Raw genomic sequence first — 13368 nt, 5'->3', positions numbered from 1 at the left:
GGGATATATGTCTTGCTTAGCATTATTGTCTAGAGAGTTTCCTGGGTTCTGAGTCTTAGCTGGGTTCTGTCCAGGGCAAAGAATTTCTGTACAAGGGCAAGGCTTGTATGTTAGTACATGCACTTGGATACATCGTAAGCAAAATATCTTCAAATGGCTCCAACAGACCTTGAAATTCTCTTGGTATATTCTTCTGCCCTTCTTGCCTGCCCTGGTTTTCTCAAGCTTTTCATTCTGAAAATATTCATTCTGAAATATTGTGCTCTCTTTCTTATTTGAAACAGCTCACCCACGCATCCGTCTTTTTGTCACCCATGGTGGAATGAATAGCATCATGGAGGCCATCCAACATGGCGTGCCCATGGTGGGGATTCCCCTCTTTGGAGACCAGCCAGAAAACCTGGTCCGAGTAGAAGCCAAAAAGTTTGGTGTCTCTATCCCATTAAAGCAGATAAAGGAAGAGACCTTGGCTGTGAAGATGAAACAAGTCATAGAAGACAAGAGGTATGGAACTCTCTGGGCTTTTGGTCACTTAGATTGAATGAAGACATCAAACACAAAGAGCACCATGTGGCTCTTTTTGCAATAAAAGCTGAAACTTCCAAGACATGGTGTGATGCTAACAGCTGACCTGTTTTCCCTGAGAGCAAGAGTAGAAAATTTAGGTTAGTTGTTGAGAACAATTTGCAACTTATGGTTTTAAGCACCCTGTCCTACTTACACAGGACCTCTGAGAGGTCTTATGTTTATGGACTGCTTATAGTAGAATTCCAAGTGAGGCAGGAGGTTGACTTTGTGTCCACCAGTATACTACACCGTTTCCTGTCTCAGGCCCTTTGTCAGTGCTGCTCCCTAAAACATCCTTCCTTCTCCTCTCCTGTCTTGAAGGACTAGCTCCTTCACTGCAGTCAGGCTCATCTCCAATGTCCTCTCCCCAGAGAGGTGGTCTTTGTCTGACAGTCCTAAATGCACTCCTCTCTCACCCTCTTCAGTCATAATTCATTTTTCCTTAACAGTTCTCAGGATCAGTAACTACCCCATTTCTTTCTGTTTCAATTTATTTTGTGTCCCCCACACTAGAAAGTAAAGAGGAAGCTCCTCTGTAGGGCCAAGTGTGTCTCTTGTTTTCCCCTGTGCTCCCAGGGCTTAGCACATGGCCTGCCACAAAGTAAGTTGGGATGAATTTCTGTTAGGTGAGTCAGCAAAAGGGCCCATGATGTCTTAGGTAAAATTCCCATCCAGCACAATGGTCTCATGACCAATTTTATTCTTTCTTCCTTGTAACCAAGAAGGCCTGAATGACTTAATGTTTCAAGGACACAAAGTGACTCAGCCCTTAGGACTTATCATACTACCTTGCACAAAGGAGGCCCACAGGAGTACTTGTTAGATGACTGAAGAATCACTGAAGCTTGTGATTCTTAGCCCTAGAAAACTTATTAAGTTCCAGGGGTCAGATAACCTCAGACATTTCATTATATTGGGTATTTCATATGTAGCAAATGATCACTCAGAAGAATGAGTTTGTAAATTTCATTGGCTATTCAAAGACCTAGACTCGAAATGGCCATCATCTGCTGACCCTGATATGGAGTCATTGGGGCTGGGATGGTCCCTACACATTGTATTTCAGGGCTAAGGTATATAAAATGTGGGGCCCAAGTAAAATGGAAAGGTGGGCACCCTTGTTATAAAGATTAAGAATTTCAAGATGGTGACAGCATAGAATAAAGCAAATGTAGGACCCATCTAAATGTGGGGTCCTGTCCAAATGTGGAGGCTGCAGCCCATGAAGCCAGTGCTGACCAATATGATGCTCTGAAGAGGCAGAAAAGTTCAGGCCTCATCCTGGGCTCCAGTCCATAGAGTCACATATGTCACCTAGCCCAGACACCAGCACAAAATAGCTGCTTATTATACATATATATTGTATGTATAACATATATGTCACATGTATATATTATATATAGTATATATAATATATATGTTACATGTATATATTATATATATTGTATGTATAATATATATGTCACATGTATATATTATACATATATTGCATGTATAAAATATGTTACATGTATATATTATGCATATTGTATGTATAATATATATGTTACATATATATATTATACATATATGTTGAATCCTGTATGTTAATATATGTTAGTACACGCACCTTGGATGCATCCCAAGCAGAGTATCTTTATAATGGCTCCAACAGACTTTCAAATTCCTTTGATATTTCTTTCTGCCCTTACTACTTGCCCAGGTTTTCTGAAACTTTTCATTCTGAAAATTTTAATTCTGAATATTCTGATCTCTTTCTTATTTGAAAGAGCTTACCCACATATCCATGATATGTGTGTGTGTATTATACATATATATATGTATGTATATGTACATACACACCTATAGTTTGTGATAAGCCTCCTTGGGTGGAGACTAGCCTTGATAGACTTAGTCATTTTTTTTTCTTTTTTTTTTTTTTATAGTTTAGCACATTTAGCATAGAGCATGGTCTTTGCATGGAGACACCAGTTTGAACTTTTCAGTGGAACCAGCTAGACTGTGGCAAGGCCAGGCCAGGCCAACAACTTTTCCTTGAAACTGAGTCTTCTGTGTGTGGAAGGAAGAGTGTGTGTGATACAAGGTCTCTAAGACTTCTGAGACCACCTGAGTAACGCCCCACCTCTGGGTCTGCCAACAGGTACAAGTCAGCAGCGGTGGCCGCCAGCATCATCAGGCGCTCCCACCCCCTGACCCCTGCCCAGAGGCTGGTGGGCTGGATCGACCACATCCTCCAGACAGGGGGTGCGGCCCACCTCAAGCCCCATGCCCTGCAGCAGCCGTGGCATGAGCAGTACCTGCTGGATGTCTTCTTGTTCCTGCTGGTGGTCACCCTGGGCACCCTGTGGCTCTGCGGGAAGCTGCTGGGCATGGTGGCCAGGTGGCTGTGTGGGGCCAGGAAGCTGAAGAAGGCCTGATGGGGGTGCAGCCTTGATGGGTGTTTGGGGAGCCACTGGCTCTAGAAGGCTTTCCCCAGCACAGGGCAGCCCTGGTATCTTCCCCATATTGGCACCTGAGGGTGGCACACAAATTGCTCTTCACTGTCTGCTGCCTCTGTTTAAAAGTTCTTGTGAAACACTCTTGGGCATCTTTTTTTTAAAAAAAATTGTGGGGGCGCCTGGGTGGCGCAGTCGGTTAAGCGTCCGACTTCAGCCAGGTCACGATCTCGCGGTCCGTTGAGTTCGAGCCCCGCGTCGGGCTCTGGGCTGATGGCTCAGAGCCTGGAGCCTGTTTCCGATTCTGTGTCTCCCTCTCTCTCTCTGCCCCTCCCCCGTTCATGCTCTGTCTCTCTCTGTCCCAAAAATAAATAAACGTTGAAAAAAAAAATTAAAAAAAAAAAATAAAATAAATTGTGGTAATATGTACAGCACATAAAATTGACCGTTTTAGCCATTAAGTATAGAGTTTAGTGGCATTAGGCATTCTTGTTGTGGTGTAAACATTACTATCATCCAGTTCCAGAACGTTTCATCTTCCTTAACTCAGACTGCACTGATGAAATAATAAATGCCATACCACCCACAACCCAACCCCTGAAGCTCTTGGCAACCTCTGTTCTACTTTCTGTGTCTGTGAATTTGATCTTGGCTTCTTGACTTGCCTCTCATCAATCAAGTCCTCACTCAGACCCACACCTTCAGCAGACAGCCCCGCCTTCCACTGCACTCCACACTCCCTGTTTCCAGACACAGCACCCTGCTTACTTCCTCCTGTTGTTCCCTGGAAAGGAGGTATGTGCAAAACTACCTTCAAAGAGCGAAGAAGCCATGAAACTGAAGAAAAAGGCCAACAAGTCCAGCTTGATGACAAATGGTTTATTAAGGGGACATATGGACAGAAGTTTGTCCATCTCGTGGGACACCACAAGATGAGTCGATGCCTACAACCCCACCCCCTAACAGACCTGCTTTTATGGCCCTAAAGGCTGGTGAGCACTTTCTGGGGGGCTACCCAGGAGGAATCATATCCAGAGCAGATCCAGGAAGCTTTGCCTGGAGGGTTTACTCACAGGTGTAGTTAAACAAAAGAGAAGAATGGGGGGAGAGGCTGTATTTAAGAGGCTTTAGGTCACAAAGCGGTCATCATGGTGGAATTTCTCAAGATGGCTTTAGTCTGGTTCATATACTCACTCTCTCAGAAACTTCTCAGTCCCTTTCCCTCTTTCTGTTCTTTCATTTTTCATGATGGCATAAGATCTTGGCCAGTTCTTCCATTTTGGGTTTTCCTCTTGCATCTTCTTCTCACCTCACCTCCAAGCTCAGGAAGCCTGGCCTCTGTTCTGCAGTTAGGCAGGGGTGACTCTCCCAGGACTCCACCTGTGGTCTCTGTCCCAAGTCAGTCCTGGGAGAGCACCTCCTTTGCTGGTCAGACCTGGAGGCTGTCTTTGGCCACAGCTGATGCTATGGTTTTCACTTCCCACAATTTCCTTCTCAAGTTTCCCACTCTTAAAAATGTAGTCACGGAGGAGTGCCTGGGTGGGTCATTTGGTTAAGCGTCCAACTTCAGCTCAGGTCATGATCATGTGGTTCATAAATTTGAGCCCCTCGATGGGCTCTGTGCTGACAGCTCAGAGCCTGGAACCTGCTTCAGATTCTGTGTCTCCCTCTCTCCCTGCCCCTTCCCCACTCACAGTCTGTCTCTATCTTTGTCTCAAAAATAAATAAACATTTAAAAAATGTAAAAAATGTAATCAACAATACCTCTAGTACAGAACCCGGACCTCTCTGTGAAGTTCTGAGGCATCAGGTCCAGTGACTATGGCAGTTCTGAGGACTTTGTTGATTTAAAAAAAACAATCATTGAAAAGGTAAGAAATATAAAAGATGATAAAATGAATGAGTAAAATTTGATGAGGAACAGCATATATATACAGTTTCAAAATGTCTCCTTGCATCTCATTTCCTAATTATAGGGTAAAAAATACCAATGTTACAATCAAGATCTTGGTGAACACCACTTTAAATAAGCGATAGAGTTATCTCTGATGATAGGACCATCTGACATCATGTGTTTCTCAGTGTGATTCACTGAGATGGAATCAACACCACCTTGGTAGTAGTCCCACCATGTCCCCTAGTAACTTGAAGTATAATGAGAAAACATCAGACAAACCCAACTTGGAATCCATCATACAAATAAGCAGCTTGTACTTTTTAAATCATCAATGAATAGAAAGACAAAGAAGAGCTGAGAAGCAAATTCTTACTAAAGGAGATGATATAGACATGATAACTAAATGCAATGTGTGATCCTGGCTTGGTTCCTGCACCAGCAAATTCATTTCACAACATGGGATATTATTGGGACAATCGGATGTAATGAAGTAAGGTAAATAAAGTAGTGTGATTGCCTGTTTTAAAACATTGTGTCTTCCTAAGCAGATTAATTTTTCCACTGGGAAGATATAATATCTGAGCAGAGGGTAACTGTGAAAGTGTATGAATGTAATCACATAGCTTCATACTATAGCACAAATACAGAAAGATTATGAAGGGAAAGAAATGGAATAATGTTGACAGAGTTTACAAATATTTCTAATAAATAATTTCAAACATTTATAAGAACAGAACTTCTTGCTGCCCACCACACAGTCCTATTTAGTATGCCCATTCAGAATTATAGACTTAACCTTTAGAGGTTCAGTCCTTCAGGTCAATACTTGGCCATCCACCCAGGGGTGCTAAACATTTTGGGACACTAGCACTTTCACCGTATGTTACTTTCCTAAGAAACTTCCTGAGCAATAAGTGTAGGTCATTTTCATTTGGGAATAAGCTTCTGGGATTTTGACATTGGAACACTTAAAGAGATTTAAGGAGGTACCTGGGGAAATGGGGAAGGGGGATGACAGTAGGAGGTCAATAGTGCAATTAAGAGGTGGGAAAGTTTGGGGAAAGGTCCCTAAAATGTAGATAGGTCTGATTCATCTTGGAAGTGACTTCCTAAAGTTCAGAGTATCTTCTCTGCAGAGAGTGTGGTGATTATTCGGACAGAGAAGGGTTAAGGAGAGCTCACTAACCCCTCCTCCCTGCTGCTTCTGGTTAGGGAGGGTGAAGACCAAATAGCCAGTAGAGCAAGCACCCAGGAGGAGGAGCAGAAAGGCCAGAAGCTATAAACAGAAAAGAAAACAGACAGAACCCATCCCTCACCTCTTCCCAAGCTTCTACCAGAGCATTTCCTTGGCTGCCAGTGCAAAGCTTGTCCCCAAGGCATACAAGTCGCCGTGAGGGACTCAGAGAAGCAGAGCACAGGGCTCTGGGCACAAGGCTGGGATCTGCAGCTGGTACAGGAGGGAGCATGACAGGCCAGCGGGCGCTGCTGCTAGCTGGCTTTCTTCTGTCTGGGTTCCTGATCCCAGAGGCCGCCAAAATTCTGACTGTATCCTCACTGGGTGAGTGCTGGCAACAGAATCAGACACAGGCGCATCCCAGATGCTCAATCTAGCCCTGCTTCATAGGTCATTCTTTGTGGTTTTCCAGAGCTTGTTTGGATCCCAGGATAGAGGAGGGAGAGGTGGAAAGGCAGGGGGTTCACAGAGGGGTCCCCACTGCTGGTGTGGGGAAGCTAGTTCTGGAAAAAGCAATGGTTTTCTTTCCTCTTTTTTTTACCTTTTTTTACCTTTTCTGGAGGTGTGTCCTATTCTGCATTGCTGGGGCCAGAATTTCGATCCAATGCTGACCTGGAGACCTTGAGCTGCCTACTCCTGGGTGCAGCCGGGATTTTCAGAGGCACACCTTAAAAGTCTGAGGGTGCTGTAGTTACCAATAGAAAGTGGAAGGTGAGGTCACTTTCAGGCTCTTGCAGGCCAAGGAAAGGGACTCCTGGGGGTAGCAGCACAAACGGGGCCTGTTTCACTAATAGGAAACCTGGAAACTGGGCAGAGAAAATCAATTGGGAACAGGTCTCTTTTTGCCCTTGCTGCTAGAAGGTTTTGAAGAACAGTGAAACAGTTAATTCTGTGTGAACCCAGTTTTAATGCCTTTACTTTTGCTGCAAAGGGAACATAAATGGAACAGGAACGTTTATCAGGATAAAGAGGCATCACAAAATGGAGTTCCCCCAAGATATTTTTTTTTTTGATCCATTCTGACAGGATACGGGGCTCCTGGGGTCACTTTTAGATCCCCAAGAATCTGGGGATCGTGGGCTAGAAGTCATTGAGGTCATCTAATTGGGCATCTCCCTTTTATTTCCTGACAGGGAACCTAAGGGTCAGGGAAATAAGGGGCCTTTTACAAGAGCACACCAGACCTCCCTGATGTCACACACCTGGACTTAACCTACTGTTTCTTACCTCAAACCTGTCCTCTTCCCCAGACTCTATGCTGTACAGTGGGGATTCCTAAAAATAAGTATTGAAAAAACTCTGTTTTCCATTTTAAATCTATTTTTAATGATAGTTAAAGGCAACAGAAAAAAAGAATTGCCCCACCTCTTGAAATCGCATGTCCTCTGGACTCTGAGAGGGGGCAGGTGTGGTTTGGAGGTGTTGGAAACCCTGCCTCTGCCCCAGAATGCAATGGGATCACCATGGTCCTCAGGAATGGCTGCCTGTGCAGGAAGCCTTTTCCCCTGCATCCATTTCTTACAGGGGTTAAAGGTGAGCCAGAGAAGGCATCTAAGGGTGTAGGGTTTGTGCTTTTATGTAATCTGTGTTACATCAGGCAACACAAGTATAGATATAAAAAACTAGAATGATTTCCACAGATATACACCATTACTGTAGTCCTACATTCATCTGTCCTGACCCAATCATCATGAGATCATTGTCTTCCAAACAACCCCCACTTTCCAACATAGGCAAATTCTACTCCTTGACCCATAGATTCAAGCAAAGTGCTCCATGATATTACATGGTTTTAGACATTGGTGTGATAATCTGTACCTCCACAGAGAATCACACTTCTAATTCCTCAGGATCCCAGGATTTTCCTATGTTGGGTGATGTCCCAGTTTTATATACACACAGGATCCTACAGTTCTACCCAAAGGGTTCACAGTTATCCTGAATGCTTTAAATTTGATGTTTAGTAAAATGCAGGACCCAACTGAGGAACATCCTGCCAAATATATTTGAATCTGAAGAATCTTGGCTCTGAGCAGTGGCTCTATCCACTTCTGCTTCTGTGGCTTGGACTGATATTCATGTTCCCATGTTTCTGGCTTCCATGTTAACATAAATTTCCAGACAGAAGGATTCCAGAAATTGCTTTGATTGATTGTCCTTTAGAAAACCATTATTCTCACATACATAGTCTTGTGCCAAAATTTTCCACAAATTTCCTTTCCTAAAGGACACAGTACCTCCATAAAGGCAGCCTAAATTGCAGCATGTGCCCAGGATTGGGAACTCCTTTAAGCTTAAGCATAGAGAAGGTCATCTCACTAGAATGGAGATCTTGAAGTGCAAAAAGGAATCTTTCATGTAAGATTGCTACAAATTAAGACTTGGTCAGAAAGAAGGAGGGTATCTGGTCTGGGGTTTACCCAAAATGAAACCAAAGGACTAAAATAACTCATCTTCTACTGACCACCAATTCTTTGCTACCTTATCCTGGATCTCCATTCCCCCACATCAATTTCAGACCCTCTGTTCTCACCTTTACAAAAATAAAATTTTGTATTATTCCTAGGTGGAAGCCATTATCTACTGCTGGACCGGGTATCTCAGATTCTTCAAGATCATGGTTATAATGTCACCATGCTTCTTTATGGAGGAGATTATTTAATCCCAAGTAAGTTTTTTCTGGTAATTATTAAATTTATCTATCCCAGTAAAGGATATACAATGTCTTTTGTTTCTTTGTTTGTTTTGTTTTTTTCTTTTTTAAAAAAAAATTTTTTTTTTCAACGTTTATTTATTTTTGGGACAGAGAGAGACAGAGCATGAACGGGAGAGGGGCAGAGAGAGAGGGAGACACAGAATCGGAAACAGGCTCCAGGCTCTGAGCCATCAGCCCAGAGCCCGACGCGGGGCTCAAACTCACGGACGCAAGATCGTGACCTGGCTGAAGTCGGACGCTTAACCGACTGCGCCACCCAGGCGCCCCATGTTTTGTTTTTTTCAATATATGAAATTTATTGTCAAATAAATTGTTTTGACAATTTGTCAAATTTATTTGACAATAAATCTTTTCCCATTCCGTAGGTTGCCTTTTAGTTTTGTTGGTTGTTTCCTTTGCTGTACAGAAGCTTTTTATCTTCATAAGGTCCCAGTAGTTCATTTTTGCTTTGAATTCCCTTGCCTTTGGGGATGTGTCAGTAACAAATTGCTACGGCTGAGGTCAGAGAGGTCTTTTCCTGCTTTCTCCTCTAAGGTTTTGATGGTTTCCTGTCTCACATTCAGGTCCTTTATCCATTTTGAGTTTATTTTTGTGAATGGTGTGAGAAAGTGGTCTAGTTTCAACCTTCTGCATGTTGCTGTCCAGTTCTCCCAGCACCATTTGTTAAAGAGACTGTCTTTTTTCCATTGGATGTTCTTTCATGCTTTGTCAAAGATTAGTTGGCCATACGTTTGTGGGTCTAGTTCTGGGGTTTCTATTCTATTCCATTGGTCTATGTGTCTGTTTTTGTGCCAATACCATACTGTCTTGATGATTACAGCTTTGTAGTAGAGGCTAAAGTCTGGGATTGTGATGCCTCCTGCTTTGGTCTTCTACTTCAAAATTACTTTGGCTATTCAGGGCCTTTTGTGGTTCCATATGAATTTTAAGACTGCTTGTTCTACTTTTGAGAAGAATGCTGGTGCAATTTTGATTGGGATTGCATTGAATGTGTAGATAGCTTTGGGTAGTATTGACATTTTGACAATATTTATTCTTCCAATCCATGAGCAGGGAATGTCTTTCCATTTCTTTATATCTTCTTCAATTTCCTTCATAAGCTTTCTATAGTTTTCAGCATACAGATCTTTTACATCTTTGGTTAGATTTATCCCTAGGTATTTTATGCTTCTTGGTGCAATTGTGAATGGGATCAGTTTCTTTATTTGTCTTTCTGTTGCTTCATTGTTAGTGCATAAGAATGGAACCGATTTCTGTACATTGATTTTGTATCCTACAACTTTGCTAAATTCATGTATCAGTTCCAGCAGACTTTTGGTGGAGTCTATCGGATTTTCCATGTATATCATGTCATCTGCAAAAAGTGAAAGCTTGACTTCATCTTTGCCAATTTTGATGCCTTTGATTTCCTTTTGTTGTCTGATTGCTGATGCTAGCACTTCCAACACTATGTTAAACAACAGCGGTGAGAGTGGACATCCCTGTCGTGTTCCTGATCTCAGGGAAAAAACTCTCAGTTTTTCCCCATTGAGGATGATGTTAGCTGTGGGCTTTTCACAAATGGCTTTCATGATCTTTAAGTATGTTCCTTCTATACCTACTTTCTCGAGGGTTTTTATCAAGAAACGTTGCTGAATTTTGTCAGCTGCCTTTTCTGCATTGATTGACAGGATCATATGGTTCTTATCTTTACTTTTATTAATGTGATGTATCATGTTGATTGATTTGCGAATGTTGAACCAGCCCTGCATCCCAGGAATGAATCCCACTTGATCATGGTGAATAATTCTTTTTATAAGCTGTTGAATTCGATTTGCTAGTATCTTATTGAGAATTTTGGCATCCATATTCATCAGGGATATTTTGGCCTGTAGTTCTCTTTTTTTACTGGGTCTCTGTCTGGTTTAGGAATCAAAGTAATACTGGCTTCACAGAATGAGTCTGGAAGTTTTCCTTCCCTTTCTATTTTTTGGAATAGCTTGAGAAGGATAGGTATTATCTCTGCTTTAAACGTCTGGTAGAACTGCCCTGGGAAGCCATCTGGTCCTGGACTCTTATTTGTTGGGAGATTTTTGATGACTGATTCAATTTCTTCGCTGGTTATGGGTCTGTTCAAGCTTTCTATTTCCTCCGGATTGAGTTTTGGAAGGGTGTGGGTGTTTAGGAATTTGTCCATTGCTTCCAGGTTGTCCAGTTTGTTGGCATATAGTTTTTCATAGTATTCCCTGATAATTACTTGTATCTCTGAAGGATTGGTTGTAATAATTCCATTTTCATTCATGATTTTATCTATTTGGGTCCTCTCCCTTTTCTTTTTGAGAAGCCTGGCTAGAGGTTTATCAATTTTGTTTATTTTTTCAACAAACCAACTCTTGGTTTCAGTGATCTGCTCTACATTTTTTTTAGATTCTATATTGTTTATTTCTGCTCTGATCTTTATTATTTCTCTTCTTCTGCTGGGTTTAGGCTGTCTTTGCTGTTCTGCTCTATTTCCTTTAGGTGTGCTGTTAGATTTTGTATTTGGGATTTTTCTTGTTTCTTGAGATAGGCCTGGATTGCAATGTATTTTCCTCTCAGGACTGCCTTTGCTGCATCCCAAAGCGTCTGGATTGTTGTATTTTCTTTTTTTTTTTTTTTTTTTTACAGAGAGAGACAGAGCATGAACGGGGGAGGGGCAGAGAGAGAGGGAGACACAGAATCGGAAACAGGCTCCAGGCTCTGAGCCATCAGCCCAGAGCCTGACGCGGGGCTCGAACTCCCTGACCGCGAGATCATGACCTGGCTGAAGTCGGACGCTTAACCGACTGCGCCACCCAGGCGCCCCAAGGATTGTTGTATTTTCATTTTTGTTTGTTTCCATATATTTTTTAATTTCTTCTCTAATTGCCCGGTTGACCCAATCATTCTTTAGTAGGGTGTTCTTTAACCTCCATGCTTTTGGAGGTTTTCCAGACTTTTTCCTGTGGTTGATTTCAAGCTTCATAGCATTGTGGTCTGAAAGTATGCATGGTATGATTTCAATTCTTGTATACTTATGAAGGGCTGTTTTGTGACCTAGTATGTGATCTATCTTGGAGAATGTTCCATGTGCACTCAAGAAGAAAGTATATTCTGTTGCTTTGGGATGCAGAGTTCTAAATATATCTGTCAAGTCCATCTGATCCAATGCATCATTCAGGGTCCTTGTTTCTTTCTTGACCATGTGTCTAGATGATCTATCCATTTCTGTAAGTGGAGTGTTAAAGTCCCCTGCAATTACCACATTCTTATCAATAAGGTTGCTTATGTTTGTGAGTAATTGTTTTATATATTTGGGGGCTTCCGTATTCGGTGCATAGACATTTATAATTGTTAGCTCTTCCTGATGGATAGACCCTGTGATTATTATATAATGCCCTTCTTCATCTCTTGTTACAGCCTTTAATTTAAAGTCTAGTTTGTCTGATATAAGTATGGCTACTCTAGCTTTCTTTTGGCTTCCAGTAGCATGATAAATAGTTCTCCATCCCCTCACTCTCAATCTGAAGGTGTCCTCAGGTCTAAAATGAGTCTCTTGTAGACAGCAAATAGATGGGTCTTGTTTTTGTATCCATTCTGATACCCTATGTCTTTTGGTTGGCGCATTTAGTCCATTTACATTCAGTGTTATTATAGGAAGATATGGGTTTAGAGTCATTGTGATGTCCGTAGGTTCCATGCTTGTAGCGATGTCTCTGATATTTTGTCTCACAGGATCCCCCTTAGGATCTCTTGTAGGGCTGGTTTAGTGGTGATGAATTCCTTCAGTTTTTGTTTGTTTGGGAAGATCTTTATCTCTCCTTCTATTCTAAATGACAGACTTGCTGGATAAAGGATTCTCGGCTGCATATTTTTTCTGTTCATCACATTGAAGATCTCCTGCCCTTCCTTTCTGGCCTGCCAAGTTTCAGTAGAGAGATCGGTCACGAGTCTTATAGGTCTCCCTTTATATGTTAGAGCACGTTTATCCCTAGCTGCTTTCAGAATTTTCTCTTTATCCTTGTATTTTGCCAGTTTCACTATGATACATCGTGCAGAAGATCGATTCAAGTTACGTCTGAAGGGAGTTCTCTGTGCCTCTTGGATTTCAATGCCTTTTTTCTTCCCCATTTCAGGGAAGTTCTCAGCTATTATTTCTTCCAGTACCCCTTCAGCACCTTTCCCTCTCTCTTCCTCCTCTGGGATACCAATGATGCGTATATTATTTCTTTTTAGTGTATCAATTAGTTCTCTAATTTTCCCGTCATACTCCTGGATTTTTTTATCTCTCTTTTTCTCAGCTTCCTCTTTTTCCATAACTTTATCTTCTAGTTCACCTAATCTCTCCTCTGCCTCTTCAATCCGAGTTGTCATCGTTTCCATTTTGTTTTGTATTTCGTTTAAAGTGTTTTTCAGCTCCTCGTGACTGTTCCTTAGTTCCTTGATCTCTGTAGCAAGAGATTCTCTGCTGTTCTCTATACTGTTTTCAAGCCCAGCGATTAATTTTATGACTATTATTCTA

General features: G+C 41.9%; 2 protein-coding genes across 4 annotated transcripts in view; both read left to right on the top strand.

Annotated features, from left to right (window-relative positions):
• The window catches only part of LOC121043473 (UDP-glucuronosyltransferase 3A1-like), a 29364-nt gene extending 26204 nt beyond the window's left edge, over positions 1-3160 (top strand). For all 3 annotated transcript variants that reach the window (XM_040495337.1, XM_040495319.1, XM_040495326.1), the window contains exons 6-7: positions 285-504; positions 2708-3160. In XM_040495337.1, coding sequence (XP_040351271.1) covers positions 285-504; positions 2708-2984 — 497 coding nt within the window. In that variant the 3' untranslated portion in view covers positions 2985-3160. The remainder of the gene's footprint in view (positions 1-284; positions 505-2707) is intronic.
• Positions 3161-6041: 2881 nt separating this feature from the next.
• Positions 6042-13368, top strand: part of LOC121043468 (UDP-glucuronosyltransferase 3A2-like) — a 107756-nt gene continuing 100429 nt past the window's right edge. The window contains exon 1 of the mRNA XM_040495304.1: positions 6042-6457. Within this exon, the coding sequence (XP_040351238.1) occupies positions 6364-6457 (94 nt within the window). The 5' untranslated portion in view covers positions 6042-6363. The remainder of the gene's footprint in view (positions 6458-13368) is intronic.

Source organism: Herpailurus yagouaroundi, unplaced genomic scaffold (assembly GCF_014898765.1).
Source record: "Herpailurus yagouaroundi ecotype Mexico unplaced genomic scaffold, PumYag 29, whole genome shotgun sequence".
NCBI lineage: Eukaryota > Metazoa > Chordata > Mammalia > Carnivora > Felidae > Herpailurus > Herpailurus yagouaroundi.
This window is presented reverse-complemented; position numbering and strand designations above follow the sequence as displayed.